At 47.2% G+C, this 18032-nt stretch overlaps 1 protein-coding gene across 8 annotated transcripts in view; it reads left to right on the top strand.

Annotated features, from left to right (window-relative positions):
• FAM193A (family with sequence similarity 193 member A) overlaps positions 1-18032 on the top strand; it is a 138348-nt gene that overhangs the window by 48348 nt on the left and 71968 nt on the right. For 7 of the 8 annotated variants that reach the window (XM_074351661.1, XR_835607.3, XM_074351670.1 and 4 more), the window contains one exon: positions 10200-10445. In XM_074351661.1, the coding sequence (XP_074207762.1) occupies positions 10218-10445 (228 nt within the window). In that variant the 5' untranslated portion in view covers positions 10200-10217. Of the gene's footprint in view, positions 1-10199; positions 10446-18032 lie in introns of those variants that run through there. The other variant, XM_045519875.2, reaches the window with a different exon arrangement.

Below are 18032 nucleotides of genomic sequence, written 5' to 3'. Positions count from 1 at the left end.
TGTCTTGGGCCATACCAGTTTTAGTAGCAACCTTGGAGACTGACGGAGCGTTGCCATCTCTATGTTGTGGGAAGTAGGGGACCTGCAGAAGGCCAGCACCATCTGAGGCCGATGGTGTTCTAGGCCCCTGGTTAGCCCCTGGCTTGCTTGTCCTTGGGCCAGCCACCTCTCTGTGCTGAGTGTGTGGTGGTGATGGTGGCGGTGGGGGGGGGGTGCAGGGGACCACCCCTGGCCTCGCTGCTTGTGTCAGCAGGGCCGTGTTGATGACTGGGGCTCACCCACCATGTGAATGGCTGCCTTTGGAATTACTTCAGGTCATTCAGTCTTCAAATGTGGCTTTCACATTCAGGGTCTCTGACTAAAATCTTTTCCCAGCCTCTGTTCTATTTACATTTTTTTTCCCCTTCCCCCTGGGTATTGCTGTAAAGACTGTTAACATCCTGTACAAAATGACTGGTTACTGTGATTTTCAGGTGCCTTTAGGTTTATGAGGGATGCAGACTGAAGTCTGAGAAGGTAGCAGTTCTCTGATTCCAGCTTTTTACTGCAATCGATTGGTTGTATTTTAAAGACTGGTGAAGAGGAATGTAAGAAATACGTATTTCCAGGGCCGTCAGTCTTTCAGCTGTCTGACTTGCTGCTGTTAATAAGTTCAAGTTCTGTTTCTCTTGCCACGTGGAGCTTGACCGCAGAAACCTGAAATCTCTTGTAATACATAAGTGGGTGGGTGGCCGTGCTGGCAGGTGACGGAGCAGTGATACTGAACTTGCCCTGGTGTCCGGACTTGTGCTGAGGCTTCCTTAGACGTTGACCTTCTTCCAGATAAGTAGCATCAAAACATACAGTAATTACATTGTTTATTGGACTTACACACAACTACATTTGTTTGGGGAAACCGTGCTAATAACAGTTACATGCGTAAAACCTTTCTACATAACCATAATTCTGGCAGACAGCAAAAACCACTATGCCTTCATTAATGCACAAAGCCACCCCATTTACTTCTGTAGAACCACTGGTGGTTAATGACTGGGCAAATTCATGAGGTTAACCTGCAGCAGTAAGGAAAAATGGTTGCAGTTTCCTCTAGGCTTTCTCTATTTTTTTAAATATGTAAACTAAAATGAAAAATCCTAAAGAAAACTCATTTTCACATTAGCTATAAAAAGGATACTATAATAATATAATAAGACAGAATCAATAATTAGTGTTTATTGAATTTTACTGAATTTCCAGGGGACAGCTTTGAAATCTGTAAGTTACTAAATGTGTGCTCTGTAAGGCTGCATAAATTATATATTACAAAGCACTAAATACGTAAGGTAATTTTGCATTTAACTGATGATACGATTCTGTTGTCAAGTTTTTGGTAACCAGTTAGAAGGGAACTTAAATATGAGTGTTAGTGGTTATTTCTCAGGCAGTGCCACTTGCTCGTGGAGCTTGCGTATGCTGTGGGAAGGCGGAGCTCGGGAAAGCAGCAGCGGGATGACCACACGTTCCTGGACTTCAGCACCGGTCGCTGGCAAAAGATAGTGCGTGAAATAAGGAAGGAAAGTTGTAGTTAGAGGAGACAGAACGTGAGTTACTGATTTGAACTAGTCATTTCAGTTCCTTCAGTGAGCATTTACTAGATACCTGCTGTCTGCTGGGTGCTTTTTGGAACTCGATATGAAAACATAAGGGAATGTGTAAGCACAGAGGTTTACAGGAGCTGAGTAATTAGCCACCTGGTGGCTTGTATTGGCTGAGGGGTAGGGAGTGTGCTGGAGGAGGGCAGAATTCAAGGAAAAGAATGATGCCACCGTGGGGTTTGGGAGGACGCCGAGCAGTTGCCTGGTGGAGGAGGGGGGTGGTGCTTCAGGGTGGGAAGTGGCATGTACTGCAGCCCACGGTTGAATGGGACAGGGGTGGAGAATTGGAAGGAGTTTTAACTGGGTAACAACGTGGAGACTAAGTGACTAAGGGCCTTCTATGTCATGCTCAATCCTTTCAGGCAGGGGGAACTTTTGAAGGGTTCAAAGCAGAGGAAGGTTCCACTCACATGTGTAGTTTGACAGATCTTCCTGACAGGAGGTAGAAGATACGCAGAAAGCAGACAGACCTGCAGGCTGGGGACCAGTCAGGAGGGGATAATTGTGTAGTGTCCTGGGCGGGAGATGGTTGGTTTCGTGTACTGTGTACATGAGAACCCTGGCTTTCAGCCTTCACTGGGCTGTATGATCTGAGATGTGCCACTGTCACCTGAGAAGCTATTGCTTTTAGTGATTTTAATGCCCGAAATGCCACGTTTTCTTTTTGTCTGTAAGAAGTTTCCCTGTGAAGTCTTTAAATAGTAACTCTGAGTTTTTCATGTTGAATTTGGAATTTCTTTTTAGAGATTACTTTATGAACTGGAGTATAGGCTTAGTAAGAAAATGAGTACTGTGATTTGCTGTCTTTTGTTACACACAAATGCTGGCCACAAGTGACAGCTTCTACCTGAGAGTGGAAACCTGTTCACTCAGAAGAGGCTAAAGTAGTTTACACCGTAGGTGTGGGGCTCAGTTGCTGGTGATGTTTTCAAGTACTTTCAGCAACATTGCCGTCCTAGGAATACGCACATACTCCTGCGGAAATTGTTCTTGGTTACTTTGGTCCCTCACATTTGTGTGTGTATGTGTATATGTACACTTATATATGTATATTTCATATATTAATATAGATATACTTTATCTACCTGTGTGTGTGTAGGATTTGGAGGACAACACTTGTTTAGTTATGTTCATTCTGGTACTTTTTAGAACTGGTACTATAATCAGCGTAGTTGGATTTGATTTCTCCTCCTCCCTTAAACACCCAAGGGAAGGACAGAACACCCCAGGTTTCCAACGTTGGATAACAGTCGGCACAGGGCAGTGATCCCTGAGGGAAAATAAACGAGGCGAGCCCTAGGACTGGCCAGACTTTCTGCCTGGAGAGAGTCTGCAGGTCATGGCTTGTCGGAGAAGGAGGAGCGGCCCGAACAGCCTGGTGGTTTCCTTGAGTTGAGGAGACCAAGCTGAGAGTTGGAGGAGGCCAGTGAATCTGCAGGGCAGGGTGCCACAGAAGAGAGAGCGCTGCAAAGAGAAAAACAGGGCTCTGGAGAAACACACATTCCCCTCAGGCCTTCCCCTGGGTGCCGATGAGCACGTGCATGTGTAGAAACTCTGAGCCCGAGGGAAGAACCCTGGGTGTGAGTAGTGGAGCAATCCTTGGAGCTCATACGGGGTCCCAAACAGCTGGTGTTCCCACCAGCCAGTGTGTGCTCAGGATGGTATTGCCTCGGCAGTGGGCAAGGTTAGAGGTGCTCTGATCCTGCCTCCCAAAGCTTACAAGCAAGCCTTCAGAGAACCAGACTCTGCCCAGATTACCTAACCGTGGCCCACAACAAAGCTCAGAAATATCTGAAGGAGTAAAATAGGACCTAGCACCTGACTTATCTAGTCACACACGACCAGGCATGCCGCGGAAGAAACAAGAAAGTGCAGTCCACCCTGAGGAGCAAAATCGGTGTGTAGAAACAGACTCAAAAGTAACACGTGCAGCAGAGTTATTAGGAACACTAACAGTTACGGCTGTGTCCTGTGTGCTCAGGAGGACAGAGGAGAGCACGAGTGTACTAGGAAGAAGCATAGGCTGTGAGAAAACCCAAATGAGCATCTAGAGTTGCAGACTACAGTCTGAGGTGAGAAATGTATTATATGAAGATTAGCAACAGATTTGACATTGAAGAAGAAAAGATTAGTGAACTTGAAAAGGTAGCAATAGAAACTGTCGAAGAACCATGGAAGAGATGAAGCCTGAACTTTTGAAAAAGAGAACAGAGCATCATGTAGAAAACAAACTTATGGTTATCAGCAGGGAAAGGAGGGTGGAGGGATAAATTGGGAGTTTGGGATTTACAGATACAAACTACTATATATAAAATAGATAAACAAGTTCTTACTGTACAGCACAGGAAGCTATATTCCATATCTTGGAATAACTTATAATGAAAAGGAATACAAAAAAGAATTTATATATATATATAAAACGGAACTGAATCACTGTGCTGTACACCAGAAATTAACAAAACATTGTAAACTAACTGTACTTCAATAATAATAAAGAACAGAGCATCAGTGAGTTGTGAAACGACTTTAAACAGCATACTACATGGTATGTATAATTGGAGTCACTGAAGGGAAGAGTGAGGATGGGGGAGAAAATGCATATATAAATATGTGTATTTATAAATATATAAATATATATATTTGAAAGAACAATGGATGAAAAATGTTTAAATTTGGTGAAAACTATATAGCCAGAAGTTAAAGAAGTTCAGTGAGCCTCAGGCACAAGAAAGATGAAGAGAACTACACCAAGCCACGCCATGGCTATGTTGCGGGAAACAGTGATTAAAAGAAGACTTAAATACAATTTGGAGAAAAAAGAGACCTTATATATTGAACCATAGGGCTAATAGCAGGCTTCTCGTGGGAGACATTGCAAGCCAGAAGATAAAGACAGCTTTAAAGTGGTGACAGGGACAAAACATAACTTAGAATACTAAACCAGCAAGAATACCTTCAGAAATGCAGATTAGATCAAGACTTTTCAGACATAAAAAGCTGAACAAGTGCTTGACGAGGGGATCGCAAGAAATGTTAAAGGAAGCCCTCAGGCAGAAGAAAAACGACACAAGGTGGAAATCTGAATCTAGACAAACGAAGGAAGAGCACTCGAAGTTGTGAAGATACAGGTCACTTTTTAAGAATTACTTTAGAATATAATTGTCTGCTGAGGCAAAAGTGGCAGTGAATTACGAGGTCTTTACGTAGATGTAAAGGGTGTGGCATGCAGAAGGTCCAGGAGAGGGGAAGCGTAAGATTCTTAAGGTTTGTGATGCAGTCTTACTTGATGGCTCCCTGCAACAAGGTGAGATGTACACTGTACACACCGAAGCAACCGCTGCAAAGAGAAGAGAGTTCACAAGCCAACAAAGGAGGTGACATAGGAATCATAAAAAATTACTCAATTTTTTACCGCTAAAAAAGGAAGAAAAAGGGGACAAAAAACAAATGTATCACTAGAAACTAGAGACTAAGATGGTGGGTGTAATAAGCATGCCAGCAGTCGTGTTTAACGTAAATGGTCTAAATGTCCCAATTTAAAGAGGTTGTGAGACTGGGGAAAAGAGCAAGACCCAAATATATGCCTTCTGCAGGTAACTCACTTCAAATGCAGAAGTTCAAGTGGGCTAAGAGTCAAGTCAGAGAAAGACATGCACAGCTTACTTGAAGAGAAAGGGGAAGTGGCTGTATCAGTATCAGACAAATCAGCACCAGCGCAGAGAACCTTACCAGGGTGAAGAAAGTCATGTCCTGCTGATGCCGGGGGCAGTTCATGAAGAGGGCGTAACAATCCTGAACAGTTTTGCACCTGGTAACAAAGCTTCACAATATGTGGAGGAAGAATTGCTAGAACATCAAGGGAAAATAGACAAATCCGTAATTATGATTGGAAATTTTACTGCCTCTCTCAGTAATTGATAGAAAAAGTAAGTGGAAAGTCATTGCATGACACCACCAGCCAGCGGGACCTTAGAGACATTTACAGAACGCTCTACCCGGTGACATCAGCACACGGGCACGTTCCTGTAAGCAGAGTGAGCATTTACTGCAGTAGCCCTTAACTCTGGGCCATAGCAAAGTACTGATAAATTAGGAGGAATTAATGTTGTACAAAGTACCCTCTCTGACTACAGCGGAACTATATTTTTTAAAAATCAGTAACAGAAAGATATTTAGAAAACTACAAGTATTTGGGAACTAAAACCACACTTTAAACAACCTGTGAGTCAAAGAAATCAAGAGGGAAATTAGAAAGTATTTTGAACTGAATGAGAATGAAAATGCAACGCATCAAACTCTGTAAAGTGCAGCCAAAGCAGTGCTAAATAGGGAAATTTACAGCATTAACTACCTCTTCAAGCAAGATCAAGGGCTCAATTACCTATGCTGCCACCTTAAAGTAGAACATCAGAGAGCCAGTTATGCCTAGAGCAACCCAAAGAAAGGAAATAACATAAAAACAAAAGTCAACAAAGCAAAAAATTTTTAAATATGGAAAATCCATGACACCAAATGCTGGTTGTTACAAGAACAATAAAATTGATGAACCAGGCCAAAAATTTGAGTAGACACCACCCTAAGGCTCCGAAAAGATAATTAACATATTATTAGGGAAGCCACACTGAGACAACACTACACACTTACCACAGTGGCTTCAGCTAAAGCAGTGCAGCCATTGATGGGTTGGCTGGAAGTCCTCAGCACTGCTCTTTGGGAGAAGTTTGGCAATTTCATAAAAGTTAGACGTGCACCTACCAGACAACCCAGTCATTCTACTCCTTGGTATTTGTGTAAGCGAAACGAAAGCATGTGTCCACAGCAAGACGTGTACATGAGTACTAATAGCAGCTAAAGCTCTTGTTTGTAACAGTGGAAAACTGGAAGTAACCTGAATGTTTCCAGACAGGAGAGTGGATGAGCAAGTTGCGGCTTACCCACCCTGGGGAGTACTACTCAGTGATAAAAAAAAAAAGGAACAAACTCATTGTACACACAGGAATCATCTCCAAATATGACACTCGGTGAAAGAAACCAGACAAGAGAGAGTTGTGTTGTGCGGTGCTGTGGACACACAACTCTAGAAGCAGCACAGTAATTTGCAGAGACAGAGCTCAGTCCGGTGTGGCCTGGGAGTGCGTAGGGTTGGGAGAGGAAGTGAGAAGGGGCACAGAGGGGCGCAAGGACACTTGGGAGCTGGCGTGGCGCTCATCATCCTGATGGTCGCGTGGTGTCCGCAGGGTCTGTCAGTGCCTCAGAACTGTTCCAGGCGCGTACTTGAGGTCTTTTCCCCTTACTGCTCCTCAGTTATACTTGAGTGCAGCTCTGAAGTGTTCTTAAGAGGACTAGCGGGATTTGTATTTGTACCTCACGCTTAATTGCAGGAGAGTGACCATGTGGTCACTTGCATTTTAGTCGAGTGTTGTTGAGTGAGCATGTGTGTGCAGCGCCTGTTAACTTGCTGTGTCTGAAAGAGGTTCGCACAGTAGTCTCACCTCCTAGGGAGGGCTGGCCGCACTCTTGAGCGCACTGGCCTTCCTATAGGACACTGTCCACCCTCTCTGTGGGCCATCTCGTCCCGCTCTGTGGCTGTGCATAACCTGTATGTATGGTGATCCCACATTCTGTGGCCAGTTGCATCCTACTCCCCAAGTATTTTATTCGCACAAAAGCTCAAAACAACCCCCCACGCTGTGTCGGTGGGTAACACTCACTTCACTCGTACAACACCCAGAGCAAACCTTTGGTTCTTGCCTCTGCCCCAGCCTGGCCCGTGTCCAGCGTCTGCTGGTGGCACGTCCACCGCGTGGGCAGCCAGGCCCACCCAGTCACACCCTGGGTCCAGCACGCAGTCCCGTGAGTCTGATGGCTCTGCTTTCTGCAGCTCACCTGTGCCCAGCACTGCCTGGAAAAGTCTGGAACATCCTCACTTACACTGTGACCCTCCCAGAGTTCATTTTTCACACAACAGTTGGAAAATCTTCAGCCTCGTTGTCGGCACACAGCATGGGTGACCGGCCCCGCCAGCCTTCCTGCTGCGGCCGCTCCAGCTCCGGCCTCTGTCCTGCCCCGGGCCGCCTGCGCACCGGCCGTCTTTCCTTTGTTTCTCCTGAGCACTCGGGCCTCGCTGAAGCACATCCTCCTTGCCCCACTGCGCAGCCTTGGCAGCCTCACCGCCTCGCGGAGGAGGAGTGCTTCCTGCTGCAGCGGCTCTGTCTGCGCTTGCTGCTCTGCTGCCATCCTTGCCGCTGTCTGATGGCAGGAGGCCTTGTGGGCAGCGGCTTTCCAGGATTGATGGCAGAGGTCTCCCCGCCGCGGGGTGGCTCCCGCACTCAGCCCGGGCTCTGTGGAGCCGTCCCTGCACCTCCTCTCCCACCCTGGTGGCTGGTACCATGGCAGAGCTCTGCCTTCACAGCGGCCCTCGCTGCCACCTCACTCTGAGGGCGCAGGGAGCGACAGCCTGCTCTCCTTACCCCTTCCTTCCCCGCACACACCCCGCACCCTGTCAGCCATGCCTGGCTCCCCGTCCCTTTCCTCCGCCGCCTCCTGCTAGGCTTCCGCCCCAGGGCCCTTGTGCTTGCTCTCAGGAACGCCCGTATCTGCAGCCCTGCACTTCAGATGTCTCAGGAAGGCCCCTGACCGTCACGGTGAAGAAAGAGCCCCGTCCCCAGCCGCAGACACCTAAAGTCTTGCTCTGTGTTTTTCCGTGTCTCAGTTACCACTGTTGAGTGTTCTGTGTTTTTTACCTTGTCTTTGTCCTTGACGAGGATATTAGCTCTCTGAGATCAGGGATCTTTGTTTTGTTCACCACTGTGTCTTCAGTGTCTGGACCTGTACACTGGTGGGCTCCCAGTAAACACTGGATGGATAGACAGATGGGCAGACAGATGAATGGATGCTGACCCAAGGAGCTTTGTAACCTTAGAGCCCTCCCCTCCTGTCCTGGGTCACAAAGGAGGCCTGGAGAGGTCTGATGGCTGTGGCTGTTGGTCGGTGATGGACATCTTGAATCTGTTGGGACAGAGAAAGACATCTACTCCGGTGGGCAGGAGGACTCAGTTCTCTTCTGCTGCGCCCTGTTCAGTCAGCTGCTGAGCTGGGTTTGGTTCTCTTCAGGGGACCCTGTGGATGTGACAGGTGTAAGCAGTTTTGATTACTGGTTTATTAAGAATATACATGCCTGTCTTTTGCGTCTTAGTGGTGCTGTCTTCATTCTTTTAATCACTCATTTGTTCATTTATTCATTTGTTCATTCATCCCCCTTGTTAGCCACCTGATACCTAGTCATTCCAGGCTTTGCAGACAGAGCCGGGGGCCCACTTGAGAGCATTCTGTCGGCTGTGGCACCAGTCGTGTAAGTGCATCCGTGTAGTCCAGGGAATAGGCAGAGCCCGGGCCTGCGTGACCATAAGTGCAGGATGAGCCTCAGAGCCCAGGGCTGAGGGCAGAGCTGGGCTGCTGGCTGGGGAGGGCTGAGGGGGCTCTGGGCGGCGTTCCAGCCAGAAGAGCGTTGGCCTGTGTCCTGGTCCAGCTTCCCACCTGATGTGTACGAGGTGGGGGCGCTCCAGATGGCGGTGGAGGCGGGTCATGGCAGCTTGATCCCGTATATGCTCTGACTTGAAACCTTGCCAGGGTTGTGCTGCCTCTGGAAGGCTGTGCCTGGCTTCCCTGTCACCTGTCGCCCAGGTGTGCCTTTCTTGAACCTCTCTTGAGGATTTGCAGGATGGTTCCTCTGAGGTACAGACGACCCCTCTTGGGCTCCTGCTGATTTGAATTTAAATCTTGGCCCCTGCTTGTTGCCCTTGTAACTTTAGGCCTGTTTTAAATGTGGGAGCTGTCGGTGCATTTTTGAAGCTAATCTTCCTTTTCTGGCAGGGTGGCTGATGAGCTTTGAGAGAGGATGTAGGGTGACGGTCCTGCCTCTTCCTCCTACCTCTGAGGCGCCCACCCCACCCTCACCCTGCAGGTTAGGACCCATTTGAAAAAGTGGACCCAAGTCGTAGCTGGAGTTGAATTTAGCTACACGGGAGGCCAGTCTTGGCTCTGTGGCCGCTGTCAGTCTCCTGGATGTTCATCTTGACTCTGGGAACTTGGACATCTCACCTCAGAGGTGGTCAGGACCTGCAGGTGCACTTAAGCCAGAATTGCCGACTCAGGCCGTAGTGCTCATTTGCCGCCGTCTCTAAAATAGTGGCTTTGAACTTTGTTGATGGTAAAAAAAAACAAAAAAAAACCAAAGAAGGTCCTGATGCTTTCTCAGTCTGAGAACTGAGACGGACACTTTCCAGCATGTGGGAGGAAGTACTACAGAAGTCTAGGCAAAGGGGTTAATTGGACAGCTTTTTGACTCCTACTTAGATGGTTTTTGCAGCATTACTCTTTTATTTGAAGTATGTATTATGAGTTTCTAGAACACCAGGTATGGTTTTATTCAACAAATTCCCCATTTGATGCTTTTCTGTATAAATACACATGTGCGTTATAATTTTAGAACTATATGTAATGTTTTTTAATGATTCTGACTTTGTGGATCATGTTTTGAAAATGATTTTTTTTTTTCTGTTCCAGACTCCTTTTAATTTTGGCATGAATCATAGAACACCACCCTACCCTGCTGGGGACTATTGTCTTCTGTGCAGAAGCGAACGGAAAGACTCTGCCTTCTCGGAGAGTGGGCTCAAGGCTGCGAGCAAATTGGCCCTTTCCATGGCTCCCAAGGGCAACAGCGTGCTGCACCTGCCGCTGTGGGTGTGCCCGGACTGCCGGCGGACTGTGGAGAGGGAGGAGCGGCACGGCAGCCTGGACCAGCCAGCGGTGAGTGGGTTGCGGGACTCGTCTGGCAGTGAGACAGTTAGCTTGAGTCTGCTTTCTGGAAGGAACTCCCTCCTGCACCATCTTCTGTTCCCTTGCTCCGCCTGCTGGGGCCTGCCCTCCTTGGTGAGCAAGCTTCGGGGGCCCAAAGGGTAGGTTTTGGCTTTTTCAGTCTGGTCTCAGGATTTCTTTGTGGATGTAGTTTGTTGAAAAGCTAGGAGGCTTTTCATGTGTTTTGCTGTAGGCAGTTCCGTGTGCTGGTAACTCACTCGTAATTCTTTCTCAGATGCAGTTCTCACGCCCAGGTCAGCCCTTTTCCCCTTGATTTCTTGCCTCAGCTGAATTAAGCTGTCTTGAGACCAGCAGGCTTACATGGGAAGACCACACTCTTCATCTGGTCTTTGGCCCAGACTGTGTCTTAGTCAGCCCTACTTGTGAAAGGGCTTTCAAACCTGCTGTTTGGGTTCTAGAAGGAGTTGACTTTTGCAGCCATTTGAGGCCCCACAGTCTAGGGCTTTTCTGTTCCTTCCATTTCTGCTTGCACGCAGCTGGCTGTTTCCTGAGCTGTTGTCTTTCTCTGAACACCTGGCCACGCGCGGCCGCTGCCAGCAGCCTCCACCTCCACACTCTCTCCTGACCTGGAGCTGTGGCAGTGTGCTGCTCCTCGGCATGAGTCTCCTCGCCTTCCTGGGTCTCAGCTGTCTCCTTGCTGCCTGCCGCTAAGCCAGTGGCTTCTGTTTTAGGCTTCCCTTGAAGGCAGCACCCCAGCTCACGTGCCAGTTTGTATAGTAGTGCCTTCATTAAAGCTCTAAACCTCAGAACCTCGTTGTTTCTCAGCACAGAAGACGACTTCTCTCGCAGCGTCTTTCCGTGAGCCTCCCTCTCCTGCTCTGTCCCCTCTGCGGCACTTCTTTTCGCTGCTCTGTGTGTTTTACTTACCCACTTTGTCTTTTTACTTCGCTGAAATATACACTCCAGGAGGGCAGCCATTTTTGTGTTTTCTTACCAAGAACAGCGCTTAGCCTGGTATATTTTAGGTACTCCAAATATGTGAACGAATGAATGAATGAATGAGTGAACAAAGAAATGGGTGGATTTGGAATCCCCTCATTAGGGACCACGCAGGTAGCATAGTCGATTAAGTCTTCTCACCCTCGGGTCCTTGTAGCTCTTACCATTTTGTTATTCTACTTTTGTTTCCTTTCTGTGTCCACTTAAAGTATTGAGTCTTTTTTCCATTTTTTAAAATATAGTTCCCTGTGCTATACGGCAGAACCTTGTTGTTTATCTATTTTGTATATAACAGTATTTGTAAATCCCGAACTCCCAGTGTATCCCTCCCCATCCCATTTCCCCTCTGGTAACCATAAGATTGTTTTCTGTGTCTGTGAGCCTGTTTCTCTTTTGTTGATAAGTTCATTTGTGTCATTTTTTTAGATTCTGCATGTAAGTGATACCATATGATGTTTGTCTTTCTGTGTCTGATTTCACTTAGTATGATCATCTCTAGGTCCATCCATGTTGTTGCAGATGGCATTGTTTCATTCTTTTTTATAGCTGAGTAATATTCTGGGGGGTGTGTGTGTGTCTGTCTGTCTGTCTGTTCTTTATCCAGTCGTCTGTTGATGGACATTTAGGTTGTTTCCATGTCTTGGCTGTTGTAAATAGTGCTGCTGTGAACATTGGGGTGCACGTATCTTTCCGAATTAATAGTTTCCTCCAGATATATGCCCAGGAGTGGGATTGCTGGCTTATGGGGTAAGTCTTTGTTCAGTTTTTTAAAGAATCTCCATACTGTTTTCCATAGTGGCTGCACCTTTTTTCCAGTTATTAGTGGAAGGCTGTTCAGTATCACTGACACTAGTTTGTTCCCTGTTCACTTCCCGTCAGCATTCTTAAGTCTCCCCGCTGGCTCACACATACTCTTTGCTTCCTGAACTGTACTGTGTTTTCTTCGTATTTCCATCCCTGCTCTTGTGTCTCAGCCTGACTGTGCCTTTGGGAAGAGAGTTGCTATTGTTCATCCTAGTCTTGGAGGCAACTGAAACTGCCTGTAATTCCCCATTGTCAGCGCTTGCCACAAGAGGAGTCCCATTTCCTGACTCCCAGTCTGTCCCGTATGATGGATCAACAAATGAGAATTCTCTCCTCATCAAACAAGTGATGGGGGTGGGGAATAGCACAGTAGAAGAGTGTGTACTTAGCATCCATGTGGCCCTGGGTTCAATCCCCGGTACCTCCATTAAATAAATAAACCTAATTACCTCCCCCCTCAAAAACAAAGAAAGAGTGATGTCAGGGACCACAGAGGTGTAGTGCTGCCCTATGTTTGTAGACTTAGACCTTCTGTTACTTTTTACAGTCGGCCTCTTTGTTCAAGCTGGTTACAGTTGCTGGCCTTCTTTAAAAAATAAAATGTAACTTACATTTAGTGAAATTCACCCACTTAAAAGTCTATGTAGAGGGGAGGGCACAGCTCAGCGGTTGAGTGTGTACGTAGCATGCGCGGGGTCTTGCGTTTAATCCCCAGTACGTCCTCTGTAAACAAGCAAACAAACAAACCGGATTACCTCTCCCCCCAAAACAAAAACAACCAACCAATTAATAAGATATGTATATTTTTTAAGTCTATGTAATTCAGTGAGTTTTGACAAGTCTGTACAGCTGTGTGACCGCCACCACCGCAGTTAAGATACGGAACACCCCCCACCCCCGAGTTCCCTTGTTCCCCTTGGTGGACAGCCCTTCCCTACTTCCCAGCCCCTCATAACTACTGACAAGATTTTAGTCCCCACGGATTTGCTTTTCCCAGAGTGTTATGCAGACTTCTTTACCTTGGCATAATGCTTTGAGAGCCGTGCACCTGTAGTGTGTTCCTTTTTGTTGTGGAATGAATTGTAGAGATGTACCACGGTTTGTGTATCCTGCACCATTGATCAGCATTGGTCTTGTTCCAGATTTGGACTGTTCTGCGTCGAGCCATTGTGAGCACTCTTGTTCAAGTGTTTCTGTGGACACTCTTTTTACGTGTTGGTGGAGTGATTTGCTCACGTTTGGTTAAGGGCTGTGTCTTTGCTCATGAAGCTCCTTTAAGTCTTGTCCTTGACATCTTTCAGGGCCTCGTAAGATGAGTTGAGATGTGTTCCTGCTCCTCCTCTTTTCTGGAAGAGTTTGTGTTGTATTGGTGTCACTTCTTCCTTAAGTGTTGTTGGCTCTTGGGTTTGTTTCCTCCCGCCATGTGGTGCAGGGCCCGACAGTGCATGTGGAGACCATGGCGACCATGGGGCTGAGGCCGATGTGTGCACTCAGGAGCAGTGCCTTGTGTGTGCCCGTGAGCTCAGTCCATCTGGTCAGCACTGGAGCTGGCCTGACTTTGATCTCGGTGGTGCCAGGCACTGCTCCTGGTGCTCGTGTGGGCCGGAGGGGTCTCTCCACACTCTGCCCCCTTTGTGTGGTGGCGGGCACAGCCTCCCACGTGGCGCTTTCTCCATTCGCTCATCCAGCCTGAATCTTGGGCAGTCCTGTGCCCGGGGTGTGAGGTGCAGCTTTCCTGGTAGTCCCGCCCGTCCCGAGGCAGCCAGGTTCTGCCTGTACATCTAGGGGTCTTGGTCGTGACCTGTGCTTGTGTGGGTCTGGGCCTTTCTCCTAGGTGAGGGGTTTAGGCCCCTTTTCTCAGTAGGTCAGGCCTGGGCCCCGGGTGGGGGCACCCACCACCCTAGCAGTGAAGGCTTCTCCTTGCTCCTAGAGGAGGGCCAAGCTGGGCCGGTCCCACTGGCCACACTCAGCCTTTGCAGACTCCTTACAGGCTGAGTTGTTTTCTCTGGCCTGCTGTCCATCCGTCCGTCTGTCCTTCCTTCCTCAGCCGGAGGTGAGCCAGCGACGCGTGCCTCGTCCTCAGAGAGCTCACTGCGCTGTCCGGCCCAGCTGGTCACGCGAGCTCTCTGGTCTGCAGGCTGTTTCTCATCGTCGGGGGGAGAGCTCTGAGCCACTGGAAGCAGGTGTGGAACTGGACTGCTCCCTTCTTAACAAGCGCCCTGTTGTCCGGGGTCACGGTAGACCTTTCTCTGGACACCACCTCTCGGTTCCATGTTGTCAGTTTCTTCTATCCCTAGACCTTGTCGTGCCCAGGCATGTTTCAGACATTCCACTTGACTGTGTCTCCAAGGTCACTTGCCTGACTGTCCTCCACTGCCAGGTTGTCGGACCCCTCCCATCCCTTCCCCCCATTTGGTCCCTCTGGCCTCAGCTTTCTCCTGGGTCAGCCAGGTTCCGCGGCTCAGCTCTGCCCTCTCTCTCGCAAAGCCGCCCGACTTCTCTGATGGGAGCCTGGTTCAGCGGGCACACGCACGTGCACACACACGTGCGCACGCGCAGGGCATTTCTGGAGAAACCGCCGCCCAGCACAGCGCTTCCCCAGGTGGTGGTGCCAGGCCACGGAAGGGCTCGTAGCATCTGCATGGCTTGGTTCCTACACCCGAGGTAGAGCGAGCCTCTCCTCCTCCTCTCTTCCCAAGCTCCCCACGCCCCCTCGGCTTGCTCGGCTCAGCGCCTGACCTTCCCACTTGAGGGAGAAGGTGGAAGCCGGCACCCAAGCCCTCATTGCCACTCCCCCACCCCCACCCACTCCATCCCGAACTTCTGCTGAAACCACTTTGCCCTGGCCCTGTCTCACTCATCTCAGGGTGTCTATGCAGGCCAGGCACAGAGCAGGCACCTCTGGGGAGTGGTTTTTGAATGAAGGAATGGCCCTGCCTTTGAGTGTTTCCAGACTTCAGACTGTTTACAGTGCTCATCCCGCACTAGAGTTCACGCTTTGGGGCTGTGTGTGTGTGTGTTCGGGACCTGTGAATTCTCTGACAGTTAAAGCACTTTTTGTTTGTATTCTGATAATGGGGGAAGGCATGTTCAGATCATTCGGAGAGCCGTGCTTCCGATGTCTGTGACCTGGTAGGCCTGGCTGCACTACTTGCCAAGGCTTCTGAGGAAAGAGCAGAGGTTGTCTTAATACTTACATCCTGTGCTGAAATCAAGCAAAGAGCCGTCAAAGGCATGGCCTGCTCTGTGCAGGAGAAATTCACACAGGCAAGTAGGCGAAATGGTTGAGACGTTTTGCAGAGATGCATGGTGTTCAAGCTTAACTCAAAGAGCCTGCCTGCACTTCAGTTGTCAAAACAAGGTCTGTGTTGAGTTTAGCAGTTTGGTTTCAGCTAATCATCCATCTGTATCTTTTAAATAATAATGTTAACTTCAATTTTAATGATTTTCATGGGTTTTTATATTTAAGTTATAGACCAACTTGGGTTTTTATAGTTATAAAAGAGCTTAAAAAGCATAAATTACACTGCATTTTACATTTGTGTATATTTATGTAACAAAAATTGGTTTTAAGTCTTGCATGGTGGGGTGGGGGAGATGGTACTTTGGAGAATTATCTTTTCTTTAAAGCGGTCTTTGTAGCACTCAGGCATCCGGCCACAAGGAAGACTGTTGACTATTTTAAAGGCTCTGTTTTGCTTGTGGACATTAGCATTTGTGTCTGTTCTCCTGTCTCTTATTAAAATGTAAGTCTCGCATTTTACGCTAAGGAGCCAGGTTCTCTAACAGTTACCATGACCAGAGGTCTAATCAAGGCATGTAGTTCCAATTTAAACCGACCGTTTAAAGAGTTTACTAGTAGTTGTCCTTATCTCCAAATTTGCCCTGTTGGGTCTAGGTTCATAATACGAGCATATAAAATTCCTTTGTGGCGAACTTTCTGAGAGTGGTTGTGCTGATGTCGCTGCTGCCTCAGATTGTCAGGTTCAGAGGACAGAACTTGAGTCAAACCTCATGGAAGGGTGATCTGAATGGTAGCCTTTGCCTTTTTTGGCTTAGCGTAATGCCTTTGAGATTGACCCGTGTTGTTGCGTGTATCAGGGAACTATTTCTGAGTGGTGTTCCGCTCTGTGGGTGAACCATGACTTGTTTCTTCATTCATGAATAGAGATACATTAGTGTTTCCTGGTTTGGGCTGTTACCAATAAAGCTGCTGTGAACATTTGAGGACAAGTCTTTGTGTGGACAGAGTTCATTTCTCTTTGATAAATACCTAGGATTGGAATTGCTGGGTTATGGGATAAGTGTAAGATTAACATTATAAGGAGCTATCGTGCTGTTTTCCAAAATGCTTACAGTTTTCTGGCCCTGTGTGAGAGTCCCCCTTGGAATCTGTATCCTCACCAAGGCTGGATGGGGATAATCTTTAATTCTAGCCATTCTAGTGGCCTCTGGTGTTACTTCATTGTGGTTTTAACTTGCATTTTCATTTTCTTAATGAGCTGTTGAGCATCTATCTGCATCTCTTCGGTGAAGCGGCTGTTGAGACCTCTTGCCTGTTTGTCTTACTGTTGAGCTGTGAGAGAGCTTTATATACCCCGAATACAAGCCTTTTTGTCAGGTGTGTTTCTCAGACATTTTCTCCCAGTGTGTGGTTTGCCTTTTCATTATACAACACTGTTTTTTGAAGCTCAAAAATTTTAAATTTTGATCAAGTCCAGCTCATCAATTTTTAAATGATTTGGACTTTTTGTGTTCTCTATGAGAAATCTTTGCTACCTGAGGTTTGTAAAGATTTTTTGCCCTGTGTTTTTTCTAGATGTCTTATAGGTTGAGCTTGCACATTTGATCTGTGATCCATTTTGAGAGAAGTTCTGTGTCTGTTGTGAGGCGAGGGTTGATGTTTACCCTTTTTGCACACGGGTATCCAGTTGTCGCAGAACTGTCTGTTGAAAACTCGATTTTTCCTGGTTGAAACATTGTGGCGTCTTTGTCAGGAGTCAGTTGGCTCTGTGTGTGGGTCTACTTTTGGACCTCCACTCTGCATACATACCCATGCTTTTGCCAGTACTGTGCTGCCTTGACTCCTGAAGCTTTCTATAGTAAATTAATGAAATTCGGTAGTAGAAGTCCTCGAGCTGTGTTCTTTTAAAAAAAATGCTTTGGCTATTCTAGGTCCTCTGCATTCCCCCGTAGAGTTTCGAATCATCTCGCCAGTTTCTGTAGAAAAGCCCACCCTGCACTATAGACCAGTCTGGGGAGAGTCTCCCAGTCCATGGATGTGGGATGAATTTTCATTTATTTAGTTTTTAACTTTATTCTTAGAATAGTTTGTAGACTTCAATGTATGGCCTTTGCACAAAGTGTATTGAAGAATTTCCAAAATATTTCACAATTTTCCTTGCTATTTTAAATGGTACTTAAAAAATTTCAGTATCCAATTGTTTATTGCTAGTGTATAGAAATGCAGTTGTTTTCTGTATCCTGTGAAGACTCACTTACTAATTTTAATGGTCTGTGGTAGACTCCTTAGGGTTTTCTGTGTCGTTGATCACATCATCTATAAATAGTGCAGTTTTTCCTTTCCACTCTATATTTCTTTTTTTTTCTTTTTTTTTTTTTTTTTTCCTTGCTTTATTCCGTTGGCTGGAGCCCTCATGAAAAGAAGTGATGTGAGCAGATGTCCTTCCCCATTCCCAGTCTTGGGGGAAAGCATTTAGTCTTTCACAATTAAGTGTAATGTTGGGTGTAGGATTTTAGAGACCAGATTGAAGA

Source organism: Camelus bactrianus, chromosome 2 (assembly GCF_048773025.1).
Source record: "Camelus bactrianus isolate YW-2024 breed Bactrian camel chromosome 2, ASM4877302v1, whole genome shotgun sequence".
NCBI lineage: Eukaryota > Metazoa > Chordata > Mammalia > Artiodactyla > Camelidae > Camelus > Camelus bactrianus.
The sequence above is the reverse complement of the archived record's forward strand: the minus strand, read 5'-3'. Positions and strand labels throughout refer to the sequence as shown.